Consider the following 22,406-nt stretch of genomic DNA (forward strand, 5'->3'; position numbering starts at 1 on the left):
CTGGCAGATAGGTGTATATTTGTTTATCTATTTATATAGTCACTTATCATTCAACAAATATTGATTAAATACCCTATATACGCCAGGCACTGTGCATGGGATATAAGAGAGAACAGAAATGTGCATGGCTCCTAATCTCAAGGCGCTTATAGTCTATTAGGGTAAAGAGGCATAATCAAGCAAATGTCCTGATATATATTCATGAATTAAGGTAGTACTCTGAAAAAAAGGAATGTGAGTCTAGGAAGTGATTACCATGAAGGATCCTGACCAATCTGGATGGTAAAAGAAGGCTCATATTGTAATTCCTTTTAGAGAAGGTAACATTCTTCTATTAAACTTTTTCCAGTAAACATATAATTAAATAGGTGATTATCCTACCATTTTACTTACAAGTGTTTTGAAATAACATAGACCCTAGTACAGAGCTTTACTGGGTAGAAATGATCCAGAAAAAGCATAGTGGATAAAGTTCAACATGGCATTTCTCCAAGTGGAAAAGGATACTGTAATTTTACACTTTGAAATGCTATTATAGCAAGATCTTGGTTCTCATGCCATGACCAGAATCATGTTATCTGCACATATCAAGTATCTGCATCCATGTAATAACCAACTAGCAGACATAAATGTGTAGGTCTTCTAGACCTCAAGCAATTGCTAAGTATTACTTATTCTTCAATAACATCAGACATAAACTTAGAGCAGGATTATTTCTAAGACCTAATTAACACCGAAATTTATTTGTAGTCCAAAGCATAGATTAAAAAAAACTGGTTTATAACAGTGTTAAAAATATAAATATCTAACACAGATATTGCCTTCATTATGCGTAAGGAAAAACATAAAAAGTTCAAAAATCTGATTAAATAAATGCATATAAAGTAACACATAACCTACAAACTAAAGCATTATAAACCCATTTTGATCAATCAAAACCATTTCCAATTTATGACAGCCCACACTTCTAAGTCTTTGCCAAGTGCTATTCCCTCTATTTAGGACATCTGTCCCCACTTCCTTTCCTACCTAACCCCTCTGTTCTGTAATACTTAACTCAGGCATCTAGAGGGTAAGTCTGGTTTTCTGTGATGTTAGAGAACACAAAAGGCAGCTTTGAAAGCATCCTCCCATTTCTGGTCTGGTACTCCAGTGGACCTGCAATATACTTCCCTCTCGCAGATCCCAACATACACTAAGCTATTTCATGGCTCCATAGCTTTGTTCATATTCTTCGCATTACTGGAATGGAATGACCTTCCCACCTTGCTTCACCGGGCTCACTAGTTTTTACGGCCCTATTTTAAGTTTCATCTCCTCTAAGAAGCCTTCTGAGCTGGTGGTAAAGTGCCTCTCTGTGTTAGTAGAGCATTCCGGACATACCTCTATCTTGTATCGTATCACATTATACTGAAATTATCTGCTTATGGGCCTCTTTCACTATACACTGACCTGCTTGAGGGCTAGGATCCTATTTCCATTTTTGAGCTCCAAAAGCCAAATATGCCTCTTAGCACATACTAATCTCAATAAATCTTCATTGAATTTAACTGAACATAGGCTGTACTGTGACTTGACTGCCAGTGTCTACTTGACTTGTATCTCTAGGGTCTGGCCTATGCCCAGCATAAAGTTGCTCAAAAAATAGGCTGGAATGCTACTTTTTACTTATTTACTTGGTAGTTATTCTAAAATAGTTAGAATAACTACCAAGCAACTTGAAAATGTCTCTCCCTCTTTAATTAAAAGGATACTATTTCACAATATATTCAGTATATTAGAGTGATACTATAGCTTATACTTGATTTGAGTATGTGAACACAGTAAGCAAAATAATAATACTGACTTTCTTTGTGGTCAGCAGAATGCAAATACAGTCTTAAAATTATACGTTTAAGAGATCATTCTAAAAAAATTAAGTTCATCAAGGTCTAGAAAACCTACATCAAACTCCTTGGTAAGAGCAGGGTCAGGTTGGTGATGCATAGAAAGCAGTTCTTTTATAATAATTTGAAGATTTGAAGGTGAACTATCAGCCAACATCACAAGGACTTCATAGGCTGCCAATCGGCTATTCGCTGTACTACACCTACAAACAAGACACAAGTCAATTTCAACAATGAATAGTCTACTTAAATTACTCATTAAACTAAAACAACAGTTGGAATTAGAAGAGCTCCAATTTGTCCAATTTGAGGATAAACATACTTAAGTCAGGTCTAACCCCAGACATCTAGTAATCTAGAGGTCATGAATACAGAAGGAATTAATAACTATCTTCTTGGCCTGATGATAAAGTAGCAAAATTCTTTCACTTATGATCAGAGGAGTCTTATCTAATGAATGGATCAGCAAGAATGGAGGAGAAAGAGTAAAGAGAACTCTGTAATAAAGATGACATGGGAATAACTGTCTTTCAAATAAAATAGGTATGTAGAAAGATTTTATCGCTGTCATCCTAAGATCTGAATATATAACTGGCAGCAAAAGAAGGCTGTAAAAACCAGAATAGATAGCCGTAAACATTTTATGTGAACTTTCTATGAAAAAATGGAAACGGAAATACAGCTTGTCAAATCAATTCGTTTAAAGTGACACAAAAGATAACTAGCAAGCATTCTGCATGAAATCAAAGGCTTTCTACACTGCCTGCCTTGTAGTAGAAATCACTTTGGGGACGGACAATTATATCTCACTTTAACCAATGCTAACCTTGCATTACTGAGGGATCACTGGTTAAGAAGGATACACAGAAAAGAGGATGCCAACCTCTGGGTGAAACACTCAGGGAGTGTAGGAGGCATTTAAGGGGGGGGGATTATGAGGCTTTTAGACCAGCACAACACCAGGCACTGAGGACAATGGCCATGGAGCTGGCACTGTCCTTTGCTTCTTATCTGAACTTCAGGGTTGCAAAGGACAGTAAGAAAAGAATAGGGAGGTGCCATTTACACAGGTTAAACATTAAAAGTTGCTTTGTTACTGTGATACAAAATAGCATTACTTCTGAAAAGAGTTTCTGTGTATTTTAAATCTCTTTCTTCCTTGAAGGTTTTGGTGGGAAAAGACTGGGAGTTACTGTGATAAATCAACACCATTCAGTACAATGGGGAGGGATGAACAAATACTTCGTTTTTTAGTCAAGGCACTGTATATGATTTTTATAAAAACACTCCTTCCTTCTTCATTTATGGAGGAACTGCTTTTATTAATAATAAAACTGCTAAAGAAATGTCTTTTGTGTTTACTGAAAATTAAAATATTCACTTGTTTCTGCTGCTTTAATAAAAGATGCTCATAGACCTAGCACCAAATCTTCCAAAACAGGGCTGGGATAGCAATGAGGATGGGAGTCACAGCCTGAGGAACACCCCAAGAGTTCTAATGAAGGGTTTTGCTTTTTTTTCTTACCTAAAACAGATTTTGCTAATGAGGCAACTTTACGTAAAGAAATAATGGCCGGGCGCGGTGGCTCAAGCCTGTAATCCCAGCACTTTGGGAGGCCGAGACGGGCGGATCACGAGGTCAGGAGATCGAGACCATCCTGGCTAACACAATGAAACCCCGTCTCCACTAAAAATACAAAAAAATTAGCCGGGCGTGGTGGCGGCGCCTGTAGTCCCAGTTACTCGGGAGGCTGAGGCAGGAGAATGGCGGGAACCCGGGAGGCGGAGCTTGCAGTGAGCTGAGATCGCGCCACTGCACTCCGGCCTGGGCGACAGAGCGAGACTCTGCCTCAAAAAAAAAAAAAAAAAAAAAAAAAGAAATATTTATACATGATAAGATACCTCTTAGGATTCCACAAAATACTATTTATTATGCCTTGTCCATTTCAATAACCACTGATATTGTACAGGAACCCTTTTCACTATAAATAGCAAATCAGTTTCTTCAGGATTACTCAATTAACTCTGGTTTTCACAAGAAAGGAACAAAGTTAGTTAGATTTGGAGCAAATGAAATAGCAGCTTGTAGCTCTGCCTCTTCCTACCCGCAAGAGTATAAATACCACTCTAGTAGGGTCAACATTACAAAGAGATATTTCAAATTTGTATCCATAAAACTAATACAAAATTTGATTCCAAAATTACTCCTGCAATAAATCATGAGCAGTTGTAGTTAACAGAACACAGCCAGCACTCAGCAAACGACAAGGTTCATGCACTAAAGCACCTATCGTTTTCTCCTGAGAAACCTTCAAGATTGTACCCAGAGTCTATTTACTTGTACTTTGGACATAATTCTTATAACCTTCATTTCTCTTGGAATTTGTTACTGACCAAGTTAGCCACATTTTATTTGTTCTTCCATTCTGATGATAATAATGGTGCCAGCACACTTGCTCCATGCTTACTATGTGCCAGGCAGGCTTGACGCTAAGCCCCTTCACATGCATTTCTTCATTTAGTGGATAACATAGGATATACAGACTCACGGATGGAAGACAAACTCCAAGTTAACAAAATCTTTTGGGACTGAAGTTTCAAATTAGAATTTTTACCAAAACTGAACACAACGTGCATTTTCCATACTTTGGATGAAAGTCCTGTTGACTGATGGCGGCACTGCCAGCTGGAGAATGACTATTTAAAATAATTCTAGAAGCTCGGAAAAGGAAGTCATCTAACAATGGTTTAATGAGTGATGAACCTGGAATAGAGCATAATATTCATGTTGAAGATGAACATATATTTTAATTCAAAGATCCTATCTTGCGCTTTCTTATCAGAGCAGCAAAGGTACCTGAGGCTAGCCAAAAGCAGGGCATTTAGTTTAATTTAATGTTTATTTTTTGAGAACTTACGACATGGCAAAGCTCGTGGGGTAGAATACAAAGGGCACAGAATACAAAGATAGGTAGGTGAGGGTGCTTTCCTTTATGGGCTTACAATACAGTGAAAGGAGTCAAGCTTTCACTTTAGAAACACAAGTGCCAAGAACACCACAAGGCAGAATGGTTTGAGTGAATAGTTTTTACTCTGGGCATAGGGGAGTCCACATAAGGGTTCCTGAAACTTTTAAAATCTTGCCTCTTTAGTTTAAAATGATATGTCTTTCTCTCTCTGGTTAAGAATCACTCTTTTCTATATATTCCCAGTAGCTGAGAATATTTTGTAAAGCTTGGTTTGTGTTATAAAAGAGTTAATTTTTCATTTGTCTTCTGAATACAATTTATAATACTGAATAATCTTTTACAAATTACATGTGCACCCTAGGAGAACCTCATATGCACCCCACCACTGGAGGGCAGGGGTGGTTAGGGGCTGCCTCCTCAGATGAGAATCCCCCTTAAGAGAAGACAGACAGTAAATTATGTATTATAAAGTATCTAACAGCAAAAAGAGAAAAATCTACTTTGAATTATAATTCTTATTTGGTATTAGGAAGTTATGTGATCCAGCTATTTTGAACGCTATAACATTCTCTATGTTGTTTAATGACACGGGTAAAGTACACCTTAAATTTGTTAGCCACTAAAATAACAGACAATTTCCTACTGTGTGAAGGGTCAATTTTCCATGGAACACTTGGCATCTATCTTATTTTCCCAATTACACACACTGGCAATAACTGAGCACTGAAGAATCTGCCATATAAGATGAAGCAATAATTACCAAGCATTTCCTTTTCTGCCCCACAGAGTGAAAGAAGGGTCTTGATGAGGCGTAAGTGCCCTGCCAGTAAGATGTTGTCTGCTTCACTGGTCTCACATTCAGCTGTGCGATTAGGTTCAAAGTTATCCAGCCAAGTAATCTCATCTTCAAGCATGGTAGCTGGGCTGATCCTTAACTGCTCCATTTCTGAAGCTAAGAAGGAAAAAAAAAATCCATTACAAACTAAGAAGAATTTCCCTTTATGGAGTCAAAGTCTTGAACTAAAGTAAGCAACGTCAAGCAGTCAAAGTCTTGAATTGAAGTAAGCAAAGTCAAGCCCCGATTTTTTATTTCATAGATCTTAAAAAAACTATCATTAAGGCCGGGGCTGCTGGCTCACATCTGTAATCCCAGCACTTTGGGAGGCTGAGGTGGGCGGTTCACGAGGTCAGGAGTTCGAGACCAGCCTGGCCAGCATGGTGAAACCCCGTCTCTACTAAAAATACAAAAATTAGAAGGGCATGGTGGTGCGTGTCTGTAGTCCCAGCTACTCAGGAGGCTGGGGCAGGAGAATTGCTTGAACTCAGGAAGCAGAGGTTGCAGTGAGCTGAGATCATGCCACTGCACTCCAGCCTGGGTGAAAACAGCAAGACTCTGTCTCAAAAAATAAACAAAACAAACAAACAAAAAACCCCACAAAACTGTCATTAACAAATAGTAGGCGACAGCTGCTGCCCACAGGGAATGAAGGCACCCTCATTCATAAACTACTTATTGGTTGCCTCCTCTGTGCAGGTCACTGTGCCACATGCTGAGGCTGTAAGATGAGGGAGACAAATCCCGCTCTGAAGGAGCTCCTGGTTTGGTGGGGGGTAGCAGAAGTCCTAGGAAACAAAATCTTCTAGAGAAAGAAGGGGTAGAAGAGTACGAGGAGAATCAACACTCCTGCAGTATTACCTGAACCAAGGGAGGGCTGAGTTCAGCAAAGGACAATGAGGTCAGAAGTACAGCTGCCAGAGTCCAGGTTTCTAAACAATGTGCCAAACTCCTGAGAACTACTCTGTTCTTTTGTATTATGTATTTCACTTGCCCCTTCAAACAAGGACTTAAAGCACAATTTCACATTGGAAATTGAGACTGGGGAGGAGAGGAAGAGTGATTATGCTCTTCTTCCACTGTACTAGTGAGAAGCAAGCAGGGTCTCCACACAGTGAAGTGAAGGACGCTTTAGGGTCAGTCAGAGCTGGACTGGGACCAGATACAAACCCTATGTCTACCACTTACTGTGTGATCTTCTTTCCTTATTTATGCAAAGAGACCAGCACCTACACGGCAGGGTGCTGTGTCGGCACTGTGTAGGCACTGGCTTAGTGCTAGTGTAGGCACTGGCTTATGGAAAACACTCCAGAAATGGCAAATATTGTTTGTTTCAAGACATGTTATTACCTGAGAATTAATTCCCCTCACCTCCCAAGATCTTAACAAGAGATCCTGGGTCCCTCATTTATCACTCAACAACACAGGGAAGGTCTACAATAAAAACTCATTCATTCATTTCAAAGTTGCATGTGTGTAGCCAACTCATGATTCCTGTCCTTGCTGCAGAGCAGAAAGCAAAGCCTGGATGGCTGCTGGTCAGCTTTCCCTGGGAGCCTGGGTGAAAACCAGTGTTACGTGAGACTGTCAGATGGACATGTAGTCCACCCACTTCGCTAGATCCAACAGATCCTTCTCTCTGAATCAAGACACACTCTCACACTGTATTAACTCCCTCTTCACGAAACCAATTCCACTGCATTGCTCAGAGCAATGTGGCCTGTTTTTCTTTTTTATTTTTTGGAGACTTTGTCTTGCTCTGTCACCCAGGCTGGAGTGCAGTGGTGCAATCTCGGCTCATTGCAACCTCTACCTCCCGGGTTCAAGCGATTCTCCTGCTTCAGCCTCCCAAGCAGCTGGGATTACAGACACACGCCACCACGCCCGGCTGATTTTTGTGTTTTTGGTAGACACAAGGTTTCACCATGTCGGCCAGGCTGGTCTGAAACTCCTGATCTCAAGTGATCTGCCCGCCTTGGCCTCCCAAGGTACCATGATTACAGGCATGAGCCACTGCACCCAGCCACCTCCTGTTTTTGACAGACACTTACGAAACTGATGAAGGCATCTGCCACCATAGAAATGTTGTTGAGGATTATTAGTCACTGTCTTTATGTGTCCATTACATGATGGCCTTTGTATGAAATTTCTTTTAGACTTAGGTGCTGGGAAAGAGATTTGCTTCTTTTGAGAAACTATTCTATTTCTTCTTACAGGGCATTCTAACCATATGCTGAACAACTAACCATATGCTGTTTTCTTTTTACTTCTGGCTTTCAGGAACCTCACAAATTAATTCTGAGGTATTTTTTTTCCTCCTGGCCTTGACGTTCTTTACCAATTGCTATTTTTGTGGATCCTGATTTTTATTTTATTAATTTCCTGTAAGCTGAAGCAAATTCTCTGTAAAGAGTGGAGAACAAACTCTTGATCTGAACTAAAATTTACACAGAGCATTGCAACATACATTTGCATTATTTAAGGGTAAGTACAATTAAAATCTAAGCACACTAACAAAAGAATTTCTAACCGTGATACTTTACAAGTAACACTAATGAACTGACTTCTAACACTATCAACATGCTGCAATAAAGAGTCCCTCTTTCCTTCGACAATCAACCTTTAAAATTATAACAGACTACACTGGAGAGAAAGACCCTTCATAATAGTTTTGTATCAGTGTAATTAAAATATGAGCCTTAGACAATTTAAAAATCAACAAATTTTCTCAATTCATTAATGACTGGTTATGTAACAGAAGAAGAGCTCACTGGTACATAGGTTTATACGCTATTTTCAAGAAAACAAGGTTCAACTTCAAACAATAACTGTAATTTTATTTACACCTGAGATATGTAAATTATACTTAGAAATGTCCATGTGACTTTCTCTTCTACTCTTCCCCAGTCCCTCTCCCCTACATATTAGTCATTTACTTACTTGTCAGATCATCTAATAACTGGCATCTCAAATCAAAATACTCCATACACTGAGATAACAGTCTAAAAAACAGAAAGGTTTCAGTTACTAATAAGAGGCTGATTTGAAAATAAAAAGCATTTTCCTTGTAAGAACAAGTTCATAAAACAAGTTTCATAAGCATACCACTTTCATATTAATTCAAATTCTATATGTTAGCAAGAAGTATATTGATTTTACTAATGCAAATATAGTAATAGAAATAACAGTGTAAAGAGAGGGAAACATTAAATCTATCACATCTCAAAATAATAAATGTACTGACTGCATACATAATACACTCATTTCATTCATTTACATTTCAACCTGTATCTGCTAAGCACCTACAAATGCCTGGAACTGTTTTGGGAGATCAGTGAAATTAAGAAGGGAGACAAACAACAAATCAGAAATATACACATTTGTCAAGTGGTAATATGCACTAAGAAGAAAAATAGAGCAGAGTAAGAAGAGAAAGACACAGGGAAACTATTTTACAGAGGATGATCAAAGCAGCTTTTTCTGCAATTATAGTAGTGAACAGCACAGGTTTTAGAATCAGACACAAATGGGTTTTAAACCTGGCTCCCGTACTTATAGCAGCTGGATGTCCCATGGACAACTATTACACTTTTAACTTTTAGTATTGTAACTTCTAAAACGCTTACTATAGTATTGGAAATAAAAAACAGATGCATATACACAAACATGTAGAAAAGGTTCAAGCACAAACTAATGAGGAGAATATATAATGAACCAAGAATTATAGTTATAAAAAATGAAGACAATAAAACTGCCAAACTCATTAGGCCAGTCTGAGGATTAAAAGAAAAACATACATAAGCAGTTTAGTATGCTGTGTGGCATATACTTGGCCCATGGTAACTGCTATTATTATCACCATACTGGTTTTTTTTTTCCTGGTATTTAGCATGCAACTATCATCATCATACTACTGAGGGAGAAAATATGTACCAAACTTGGGCATTAAAAAAAGCTGTGAGACGTAATTTTTTAAATTATGCAAACATATAATTAAAGATTCAGTTTGATGTGAAATTAAAAAGCTCTACCTTCAACATATTTTTAAGGATTCTTTAAGAGTGTATGTTAAAATTCTCGTCTAATGCTTTCTGCTTCTTTCGTAAAACTTAGAGGAACTTAATATTAAATAAAAAATTAACATGTACTTAAGTAAACTGGCTTACAAGTATAAGCACAATAGCTTTAACTTCTTAAAAAATGGCTTAAACATTTATACTGAAGAATCATTTGTCTTTCAAATAAAAAGTTCGTCTGTTTAGAAAAATTTTAACCAGGAAAAGTTGGAATTCTAAAGTAAAAAGTATACAAAGACAAAAGAAGAAATTTCTACAGCTTTTAATTCATATGTTTACTGGGGGAAGCCATTCTCTGAAATATCACTAAAGAATTATTTTTTATTACCAGAAATATACAGCTAATGTCTAATTCAGCTTAAATCTTGATGGTAAACTATAACATAATTTTTAAGTTTTGGCTGAATTTTTAACATTTCTAAGTCACTCACAATGACCTTATCTCAGAAACCAAAATGTTGACTTCTTTCTTAGACATTTGGAATGTTAAAACAGAAGGTTAAATGTTTCAAAATAATATTTATGTAGAAGCCTGGATATGGGGGCCAGAAATCTCCGTATATTAGAAAGTGAATGAGAATATAACAAGTGTTTATACACACATTTAATCCTGTAATAAAGACTTGCAAACAACAGATAAAATTATAACTAAATTTGAGAAATTCTATAGATTATACATATTGTATCTAGAAAACAGAGGTATTAAAAAAAAGTCAAGAATGGATCAAAGAAACCAGAAGGGAAATTAGAAAATATATTAAGACAAATGAAAACAAAAATACAACTTGCCAAAAATTATGGGAAATATCAAAAGTGTTATGAGATGGAAATTCATAGCTATAAATGCTTACATTTCGTTAATCTTTTCAAAAAATCAGCTCCTTGAATCACTGATTTTTTGAAAAGTTCTTCATGTCACTGTCTTCTTCAGTTCTGCTCTGATCTTAGTTATTTCTTGTCTTCTGCTAGCTTCTGAATTTGTTTGCTCTTGCTTCTCTAGTTCTTTTAACTGTGATGTTAGGGTGTTGATTTTAGATCTTTCCTGCTTTCTCCTGTGGGCATTTAGTGCTATAAATTTGCCTCTAAACACTGCTTTAGCTGTGTCCCAGAGATTCTGGTACGTTGTGTCTTTGTTCTCATTGGTTTCACAGAACTTATTTATTTCTGCCTTAATTTCATTATTTACCCAGTAGTCATTCAGGAGCAGTTTCAGTTTCCATGTAGTTGTGCGATTTTGAGTGAGTTTCTCAATCCTGAGTTCTAATTTGATTGCACTGTGGTCTGAGAGATTGTTACAATTTCCATTCTTCTGCTGAGGAGTGTTTTACTTCCAATTATGTGGTCAATTTTAGAACAAGTGCAATGTGGTGCTGAAAAGAATGTATATTCTGTTGATTTGGGGTGGAGAGTTCTGTAGATGTCTATTAGGTCTGCTTGGTCCAGAGCTGAGTTCAAGTCCTGAATATTCTTATTAATTTTCTGTCTCATTGATCTAATACTGACAGTGGGGTGTTCAAGTCTCCTACTATTATTGTGTGGGAGTCTAAGTCTCTTTGTAGGTCTCTAAGAACTTGCTTTATGAATCTGGGTGCTCTTGTATTGGGTGCATATATATCTAGGATAGTTAGCTCTTTTTGTTGCATTGATCTCTTTACCACTGTGTAATGTCCTTCTTTGTCTTTTTCTGACCTTTGTTGGTTGAAAGTCTGTTTTATCAGAGACTAGGATTGCAACCCCTGCTTTTTTTTTTTTTGCTTTCCATTTGCTTGGTAAATATTCCTAGACCACTAGCCAGATTAAGAAGAAAAGAGAGAAGAATCAAATAGACACAACAAAAAATGATAAAGGATATATCGCCACTGATCCCACAGAAATACAAACTACCATCAGAGAATACTATAAACACCTCTATGTAAATAAACTAGAAAATCTAGAAGAAATGGATAAATTCCTAAACACATACACCCTCCCAAGACTAAACCAAGAAAAAGTTGAATCCCTGAATAGACCAATAACAAGTTCTGAAATTGAGGGATACCAACCTCAATTTGGTATGCCTCAACCAAAGCCTACCAACCAAAAAAAAAGCCCAGGACCAGAAGGATTCACAGCTGAATTCTACCAGACGTACAAAGAGGAGCTGGTACCATTCCTTCTGAAACTATTCCAAACAAGAGAAAAAGAGGGACTCCTCCCTAACTCATTTTATGAGGCCAGCATCATCCTGATACCAAAACCTGGCAGAGACACAACAAAAAAAGAAAATTTCGGGCCAATATCCCTGATGACATTGATGTGAAAATCCTCAATAAAATACTGGCAAACTGAATCCAGCAGCACATCAAAAAGCTATCCACCACGATCAAGTCGGCTTCATCCCTGGGAAGCAAGGCTGGTTTAACATATGCAATAAACTAGGTATTGATGGAACGTATCTCAAATATAGTAAGAGCTATTTATGACAAACCCATAGCCAATATCGTACTGAATGGGCAAAAGTTGGAAGCATTCCCTTTGAAAACTGGCACAAGACAAGGATGACCTCTCTCACCACTCTTCTTTAACATAGTATTGGAAGTTCTGGCCAGGGCAATCAGGCAAGAGAAAGAAATAAAGGGTATTCAAATAGGAAGACAGGAAGTCAAATTGTCTCTGTCTGCAGATGACATGATTCTATATTTAGAAAACCCCATCTGCTCTTGGACCAAAATCTCCTTAAGCTGATAAGCAACTTCAGCAAAGTCTCAGGATACAAAATCAATGTGCAAAAATCACAAGCATTCCTACACACCAATAACAGACAAACAGAGAGCCAAATCATGAGTGAACTCCCATTCACAATTACTACAAACAGAATAAAATACCTAGGAATACAACTTACAAGGCATATGAAGGACTTTTTCAAGGAGAACTACAAACCACTGCTCAGGAAATAAGAGAGGACGCAAACAAATGGAAAAACATTCCATGCTCGTGCATAGGAATAATCAATATTGTGAAAATGGCCATACTGCCCAAAGTAATTTATAGATTCAATGCTATCCCTATCAAGCTACCACTGATTTTCTTCACAGAATTAGAGAAAACTACTTTAAATTTCATATGGAACCAAAAAAGAACCTGTATAGCCAAGACAATCCTAAGCAAAAAGAACAAAGCTGAAGGCATCATGCTACCTGACTTCAAACTACACCAAAAGGCTACAGCAATCAAAACAGCATGGTACTGTACCAACACAGATTTATAAACGAATGGAAGAGAACAGAGGCCTCAAAAATAACGCCACACATCTACTACAACCATCTGATCTTTGACAAACCTGACAAAAATAAGCAATGGGGAAATGATTCCCTATTTAATAAATGGTGTTGGGAAAACTGACTAGCTCTATGCTGAAAACTGAAACTCGGCCCCTTCCTTACACCTTATACAAAAATTAGCTCAAGATGGATTAAAGACTTAAACGTAAGACCTAAAACCATAAAAACTCTAGAAGAAAACCTAGGCAATACCATTCAGGACACAGGCATGGGCAAGGACTTCATTACTAAAACACCAAAAGCAATGGCAACAAAAGCCAAAACTGACAAACGGGATATAATTAAACAAAAGAGTTTCTGCACAGCAAAAGAAACTATCATCAGAATGAACAGGCAACCTACAGAATGGGAGAACATTTTTGCAGTCTATCCATCTGACAAAGGGCTAATATCCAGAATCTACAAAGAACTTAAACAAACTTACAAGAATAAAACAACTCCATCTAAAAGTGGGCAAAGGATATGAATAGATATTTCTCAAAAGAAGTGGTCAACAAACATGAAAAAAAGCTCATCATCACTGCAGAGAAATGCAAATCAAAACTGCAATGAGATACCATCTCACATCAGTTAGAATGGCGATCATTAAAAATCAGGAAACAACAGATGCTGGAGAGGATGTAGAGAAACACTTTTACACTGTTGGTGGGAGTGTAAATTAGTTCAACCATTGTGGAGACAGTGTGGCAATTCCTTAAGGATCTAGAACTAGAAATACCATTTGACCCAGCAACCCCATTACTGGATATATACCCAAAGGATTATAAATAATTTTACTATAAAGACACATACACACGTGTGGTTACTGAGGCACTGTTCACAATAGCAAAGACTTGGAACCAACCCAAATGCCCATCAATGATAGACTGGATAAAGAAAATGTGGCACATATACACCATGGAACACTATGTGGCCATAAAAAGGGATGAGTTCATGTCCTTTGCAGTGACACAGATGAAGCTGGAAACCATCAGTCTCAGCAAACTAACACAAGAACAGAAAACCAAGCACTGCATATTCTCACTCATAAGTGGGAGCTGAACAATGAGAACACATGACACAGGGAGGGGAACACCACACACCGGGGCCTACTGGGGGCAGTGGTGGCGGGCTAGGGGAGGGACAGCATTAAGAGAAATACCTAATGTAGATGACGGGTTGATGGGTGCAGCAAACCACTATGGCATGTGTATACCTATGTAACAAACCTGCATGTTCTGCACATTTATCCCAGAACTTAAAGTATAATTAAAATAAATGCTTACATTAAAAACAAGAAAAGGATCCAACTGACAACCTAACTTTACACCTAAGGAACTAGAAAAAGAAGAACAAACCAAACTTAAAGCTAGTAGAAGGAAAGAAATGAGTAAAGATTAGAGTGGAAATAAAGAATGATAAAAAAAATACCAAAAAGAAAAAAAAAATCAGTGAAATCAAAAGTTGGCTCTTTGAAAAGATCAACAAAACCAACAAATCTTTAGGTAGACTAAGACAAAAAAGGCAGAAGGATCAAATTACTAAACTCAGAAATGGAAGTGGGTACGTAACTACCAATTTTATAGAAATGAACAGGATATAAGAGAGTACCATAAGCAACTGTATGCCAACAAATTAACCTAGATGAAGTGGACAAATTCCTAGAAACACAAAACCTACCATGATTGAATCAGAAGAAACAGAAAAGGTAAACAAATCTATTCAGCAAGGAGACTGAATTGGTAATCCAAAAAAAAAAAAAAAAAAAAACCAAAAACTCCCAACAAAGAAAAACCCTGGACCAGATGGCTTCACTGGTGAATTCTACCAAATATTTAAAGAATTACCACCAAGTCTTCTCAAGCTCTTTCAAAAAACTGAAGAGGAGGTAACATTTCCTAACTCATTCTATGACACCAGTATTACCCTGACACAAAAGTGAGAAAAAGACACCACAAGAAAACTACAGACCAATATCCTTTATGAATGCTAATGCAAAAATCCTGAACAAAATACTATCAAACCAAAGCAGTGCATTTAAAGGATTACACCCCATGAACAAGTGGGATTGACTCCTGGAATTCAAGTATGGTCCAGGGTACAAAAATCAATGTAATCCCATATTAAGGGAAAGAAAGAAAAAGACCTACATGATTATTTCAATCAAAGCAGAAAAAGCATTTGATAAAATTTAACCCATTTTCATGTTAAAAACACTTAACAAACTACAAATAGAAGGGAACTACCTCAACATAATAAAGTCAGATATGAAAAACCCACAGCTAACATACTCAATGCTGAATGACTGAAAGTATTTATCCTAACAGCAGAAACAAGGATGCCCACTTTTACCACTTCTATTCAACATAGTGTTGAAGGTTTCAGCCAGAGCAATTAGGCAAGAAAAAGAAATAAAAGACATCCAAATTGAAAAGGGAGTAAAATTATCTGTTAGCAGATGACATGTTACTATATATGGAAAGCCCTAAAGTTTCTGCAAAAGAAACTGTTAGAACTAATAAATTCAGCGAAGTTGCAGCATACAAAATCAACACAAAAATCAGTTGTGTTTCTTACACTGACAATGAACAAACTGAAAAAGAAATCAACAATTCCACCTACAATAGCATCAAAAACAGTAAAATACTTAGGAACCAACTTAAGGAAACCAAAGACTTGTACAGTGAAAACTACAAACATTGCTGAAAGAAATTAAAGATGACATAATGAAAAGACATCTTGTGTTCAAGGATTGAAAGACAAAATCTTGTTAAGATGTCATTACTATTCAAAGTCACCTACAGGTTCAATGAAATCTCTATGAAAATCCCAAAGACATTTGCAAAAACAGAAAAACCCATTCTAAAATTCACATGGACTCTCCAAGTAGCCAAATCAATCCTGAAAAAGAGGAACAAGGTTGAAAGACTCATACTTCCTGATTTCAAACTTAGTACAATACTATGGTAATCAAAACAGTGTTATACTGGTATAAAGACAGACATATAGACCAATGGAATAGCAATACAGAACTCAAACATATGGTCCTGATTTTCATCAAGGGCACCAAAACCATTCAATGGGGAAAGGATAGTATTTTTAAAAAGCAGCACTGGGAAAACTGGATATTCACATGGAAAAGAATGAATGAAGTCAGACCCTTACCTTACACCATATGCAAAACTAAACTCGAAATGAATCAAATACCTAAATGTAAGAACTAAAACTATAAAACCCTTAGAAGAAAATGGGGAAAACTTCGTAACATAGGATTTGGCCATAATTTCCAGGCAACTGAAGACAAAATACATACATAGGACACCATCAAGAGAGCTAAAAGACAACCCACAGATTGGGAGAAAATATCTGCATATCGTATTATCTGACAAGGGATCAATATTCAGGATATATAAAGAATTCCACAACAAATAATCCAATTTAAAAATGAGCAAAGGTCTTAAAATAGATGTTTCTCCAAAGAAGATATACAAATAGCCAACAAGTACAAGATAAGACGCTCAACATTAGTTATCAAGGAAATGCAAACTGAAACCACAGATGCCAATTCGCATGCATTAGGATAGCTACTATCAAAAACACAACGAAACAAAAACAAAAATCCTAGAAAACAATAAGCATTGGCTAAGATGCGGAGAAATGATGAGAATCCTTGTACACTGCTGGTGGGAAAGTAAAATGGTACAGCCATTGTGGAAAACAGTATGGTGGTTCCACAAAGAAATCAAACACACAATTACTAAATGATCTAGCAATTCCACTTCTGGGTATACACCCAAAAGAACTGAAAACAGTGATTCACATAGATATTTGCACACCCATGTTTGTAGCTGCATTCACAAAGGCCAAAAGGTGGAAACACCCAAATGTTCATCTATGGATGGATATACCAATATTGTTTACACATACAATGATATATAATTCAGCCTTAAAAAGGAAGGAAATTCTAATTCATGCTACAACATGAATAAACCTTAAGGATATTATGCTAAGTGAAATAAGCCAGACATATAAGGACAAATACTGTATGGGTCCACTTATATGAGGTACCTAGAGTCGTCAAATCCTTAGAGACAGAAAGTAGAATGGTGGTTGCTGTGGGATGGTGGAGGGAGAACAGGGAGTTATTGTTCAATGGGTAGAGAGTTTCAGTTTAGGATGAATAAAGAGTTTTGGAAATAGACAGTTGTGATGGTTGCATCACAATGTATATGTACTGAATGTCACAGAACTGTACACCTCAAATGGTAAATTTTATGTTATGTATATTTACCACAATAAAAAAAATTTAGCAATTCAAACAAAATCTACATGTCTTTGAACAGTCTGTTTACATTCTTTGTCCCTTTTTAACTTGGCTGCTGGTCTTTTGCTTAATAATTTGTAATAGTTATATATATATATCTCTCTCTCTCTCTAATTAGCTTATTGTCTGTCATGTATGTTGCAGATTTATTTTCCCAGTTTGGTGATTGACTTTTGAGGCATTTTTTTTCCTATATAGAAAATTGTAATTTTTATGGAGTCAAATTTTTCAGTCTTTCATTTAATCACTTCTTCACGGGCATAGTGTTTCAGTTTAGGATGATGCAAAAGTTTTGGAGATGGACCTAATTTATAAAGCACATAAACGAGGAAAGGAAACATTGACTTCACAAATCTCCATGACACTTTATAAGCCCCACGGTAGGGGCTGTGTGGTAAAGGTAAGTTAGAAAAAGTCGTATGAACTTGAGGTCAATGTGAGACCCCTACCTCCTATCCTGGGACTAGACTGAGGAGCACATGCATGCAGGCTCACCTGTAGAGGTAAGATGGGGCAGGCAGAACAGTTATCTCACGAGCCTGGACTACAAGCTCTCTTACATACTGAAGCATGTATAAAACCAAGAAAACAAGCCAGGAGGATACCCCGGCTACCTCTAGACATGGAGCTATGAGATATCTGCACTGAAAAAGTGATGCACAAGGGGAGAGAATCAGTATAACCTTTACACAGTGACTGGGCTCCAGTAATTGCAAGCTCTCACCAATCAGGTGAACTCCTTTTTCTCTCTGGGGTAGATGAATCACACAGGGTGAAGTGAGACCTGGGGGTATGGAGAAGAAGGCCTGGTAGTGTTTCTTCTAACTCTCCTATCCAAATGCCATCTTTCAGGACCCAAATGTCAGAAGAAGAAAGGAGAAATTCTAGTCATCTCAATAATGCACTGTGGACTTTAGGGGAGCAGCACACAAATTATCACTTATCCTCTCTCTGTATAAGGTGAGCTTTTCCATTTTTATTACATACCTCTGATTGACTCCTCTCATAATACTAGTTGGAGACCAGAGAGGCAGCTGAGCCGTGAGGATGACGCCTAGAAGAAACTGATTTGGCTTCTGCACATCCGGATGCGCTGATGTGTCTGTCTGACTAAGAGTGTACAGCTGATCACAGGCAACCCGGCGAATCTGAAATTACATGATCAGCAGCAAAGGACAGACATGAATCAACATGTTGAGACTACCTCAAGAGTGATTTTCTTCCAAAGTCCACCCTATTTAGTCACTCAAGTTATTGAAGGATACTAGAAAGGTATGAGTGTTTCAGTTTTTAATGGTAAGGTTTCCATTGAATAAACTAAGGCTAATTAAAACCCACTGTGGTTTGGGAACTGATTTCCCTAATTATTCTACTATTTTACTCTACTCAATAGGTTTATAACTTAATGTAAATGAAAATAAGAAAAAAGAAAGTTTAAGTTAATCCTCAAGGTCATGTAAGAATGTCAGGACTATAAAATCTAATGAAAGTTTATGGGTTGAGGTTGATTTTTCCTGAGTCTGACCAACATGTGGATGCTTAATGCCAGCTGCCCTTGCCAGTTATGGATGTCAGACACTGGTTGTAACATTGTTATAAACAAAAATAACTTACTAACATTAGTCTCATAACTTTTGATGGCATATGGAGGAGACAGTAGAAGGAAAGGCAGTAGAGTCCAAATGGTTACTTTTCTTTCATGGTCTGCAGCCCCTCTGTACACTCCCTGAGAGCACCCAATGCCACTCCTGTATTCCCAACAATGTCACAGGTAGTTGAGAGAGCTCACAGAACAACAGGACCAAAGGAGTTTTGTAAGTAACATGAAAAATCCTCACCTCAGCACTTGGTGATCCGAGCAGAATATCAATGATGAAATCAGCAACACAGGGCAAGTTATAGAAAGATGCTAAGAAGAAGAAATGGGGGATGTGGGTGTGTGAAACAAGTTAGGTAATGCATTTTCAAATTTTGATTAATTTCTTAAGCTCATCTTAAGCATAAGCTCATCTCTTTTACATATAATAATTCAGAACCTTTTACAACTGCTTTCATGCCTGTCCATTTACCCCGTAAAATTCTAAGTTACTTAAGAAACCATGTCTTATTTTTGGGCCCCATATTTTAGCACAATGCCTTGCACATACCAGTTACAGAATAAATGTCTTGCCTTGAGAAACTATCAATAGTTGCAAACTATAAAATATACCCTAAAATAAACTTACAAATAATAACAGATAAAAGTTTGGAGGGAAGTTATTTTTTCATCTTGATTTGAAAATATCTCTATGTTAAACAATTCTAGGAAAATTAAACGAAATCAAACAGCTAAGAGTAGGACTAGTACACTTTTTAAAAGTGGAGTTGCTAAAACTTCATTTCTGAATATTTATTTATTGAGAATCTACTACACATCAGACAGTGTTTGGGGGCTGGAGATTCATCAGGGAACAAAATGAATAAAAGTCTCTGTCCTCATGGAGCTTTCAGTGTAGTTGGGGAGGAGATAATGACAATAAACACAATAAATAAGTAATTATTTTGCATGTTATAAAATGATAAATGATACAGGAAAAAAATAAGGTAAGGGGTCTGGGTAGTGCTGGGGCAAGAGGAGCATTGTAATTTTTTCAAAGGTGGTTGGGGAATGTCTCAGTAAGCACAATGGAAAGAGAGAACAAACAGCCAGTGCAAGGGAAGGAATGTATGCTGGCTGTTGGGGGAACAGCAAGGAACCCAGGGTGGCCAAAACACAGTGAGTAAAAGGGAGAGTAGAAGCAAAGGCACAGAAGTATCAAGGGTACACTGTGTCCACCCCTTGTAAAGATCTGGCTTTTACTCGGTGAACTGAGATGCCACCGAAAGGCTTTGAAAGAGGAGTGACACACTCTGACTTAAAATGAAGAAGGTCCACCCTGGTTGCTGAGTAAAGAATAAACTGCAAGGCAGAAGCAGGGAGATGAGTTAGGGTACTCTTGCTATAGTCCAAGTAGGAAGCAATGGCAGCTCAGAGGGTACCAACAGTGAAAGGGGTGCTAAGGGGTAGAATCTAGAGAGGGCTTGAAGGGGGATGTGCTGACAGATTAGAAGTAGGGGGTGAAAAAAAACATATCAAAGATGAAGCCAAGGTTTTTGGCCAGAGCAACTGGAAGAACAGAACTGCTTTTAAGTTGAGAAAACTCTAGGGTGATATGGGCAGGATTAGGGGAGCTCAGTTCTGGAAATGAGAAGTTTGGGATGTCTATTTAATATCCAACTGGAGATATCAGGACAGTGGTACAGGCCACAGACCCAAATTTAGGTGTTGTCAACACATAGAGGAATTTAAAACTGTGAAACTGCACGAGATCACCAAGGGAATGAATGGAGATAGAGAAGAGATGATGAGGAGCTGAGCCCTGGGGTGCTCTCATGGTAGAGAATGATTAGTAATGGTCCCCGTTCACCAAAGCCAACAATAAAGATGAAAGGGTAAATCTTTTTTTTTTTTTTTTTTTTTTTGAGACGGAGTCTCGCTCTGTCGCCCAGGCTGGAGTGCAGTGGCCGGATCTCAGCTCACTGCAAGCTCCGCCTCCCGGGTTCACGCCATTCTCCTGCCTCAGCCTCCCGAGTAGCTGGGACTACAGGCGCCCGCTACCTCGCCCGGCTAGTTTTTTTTTTTTTTTTGTATTTTTTAGTAGAGACGGGGTTTCACCGTGTTAGCCAGGATAGTCTCGATCTCCTGACCTCGTGATCCACCTGTCTCGGCCTCCCAAAGTGCTGGGATTACAGGCTTGAGCCACCGCGCCCGGCCCAGTTACACAATTTTTAATACTAGAGTCATTATCAGGAATTGATATGCAATTCTAATTCTGTAATTTACAAACTAGTAAATTTGGGCTGTTTGAATTCCTCAACTAGACAGCAAGCTCGTGGCGTGCAGACACACTGCCCTGGTGACAGCAACTGTGGAACCTCATATACAGAAGGTGCTCAGTAAATATTTCTTCAGAATGAGCTACTTTAGCATTATCCTTAGCTACTCCACATGCCAACTTCCTGCCTTTTTCATTTTGACTAATGGGACCTTATCTATAAAGAAATGTAAATAATTCCCAACAGAAACGTGGCCTTTCCCTGAAAGAGATTAATCACAAACAAGCCTCCAGCACACCTAGTTGCTGGCTCCGAAGCTGTAGGCACGTAACAAGAAGAGACAAAGCCTCTCCCGCAATCAGCGAGTCTTTGGTGGATACAGACTGTTGTCGAACACAGATTCCTGCATGCAGGGCTACCGGTTCTCCTTCACTTCCAGAGCTGCAATTGCTTCCTGAAAATAGGTAAGCAGAAATTTACTGTGGATCCAACAGGAACTATGCAATATTTTAATCTTTTTACTATATGTTCCAGAATCCTCATGTGACATTAAATACTTAAAGAAAGCACTTAGGTCCAAGAAGCAAGAGAGACTTAACACTGTATTTGAAACACTCTAACTACTTTTTCTTTAGAACACATTTGCAGGCAATAAAAATGTGTTCACAAGGCAAAACTAATTTCAGGTGACAGAAATGAGAATAGTGCAATTCTGTGGGCCTGAGGGAGCCCTCCAGAGTATATGAGAAATGTTTCCTACCTTGTAACTTGATGTAGATGGGTTATATGCACACAAAAATCCTAAAAATTCCACATGCTTTACTGTATGTCAAAATTTTAAAAACTTCCTTTATTATTGAGGTATTTCTAAAACAGAGATTGAGCAGAAGACCAAACAAAGCTGGGAAATAAAGCTATATTTTCAAAAGCCCTAATGAAAAATAACCTGGTAAACGAAGAAAAGAACTGTTTTCCAGGACAGAATTCTAAATGAATTTGTATTATTGCCACAATGATTGGTTTCATGACACTTTTATACTCAGCTAAGCTAAAAACTGCTGATTTGGTTTCTTCACTTACTCTGTGTGTTTATAAATATTTTTCTTCTTAAGTGAAACATGACATGCATATAGGAACACGCATAAATACCAAGTGTATACAG

General features: G+C 37.7%; 1 protein-coding gene across 1 annotated transcript in view; it reads right to left on the minus strand.

Annotated features, from left to right (window-relative positions):
* USP24 (ubiquitin specific peptidase 24) overlaps nucleotides 1–22,406 on the minus strand; it is a 149,537-nt gene that overhangs the window by 36,671 nt on the left and 90,460 nt on the right. Inside the window, exons 36-42 of the mRNA XM_050803861.1 lie at nucleotides 21,543–21,698; nucleotides 19,228–19,298; nucleotides 18,377–18,537; nucleotides 8,631–8,692; nucleotides 5,616–5,807; nucleotides 4,533–4,650; nucleotides 1,945–2,089 (exon numbers count right to left, since the gene is read on the minus strand). Of these exons, the coding sequence (XP_050659818.1) occupies nucleotides 1,945–2,089; nucleotides 4,533–4,650; nucleotides 5,616–5,807; nucleotides 8,631–8,692; nucleotides 18,377–18,537; nucleotides 19,228–19,298; nucleotides 21,543–21,698 (905 nt within the window). The remainder of the gene's footprint in view (nucleotides 1–1,944; nucleotides 2,090–4,532; nucleotides 4,651–5,615; nucleotides 5,808–8,630; nucleotides 8,693–18,376; nucleotides 18,538–19,227; nucleotides 19,299–21,542; nucleotides 21,699–22,406) is intronic.

The sequence above is a fragment of the Macaca thibetana genome, chromosome 1 (genome assembly GCF_024542745.1).
Source record: "Macaca thibetana thibetana isolate TM-01 chromosome 1, ASM2454274v1, whole genome shotgun sequence".
NCBI lineage: Eukaryota > Metazoa > Chordata > Mammalia > Primates > Cercopithecidae > Macaca > Macaca thibetana.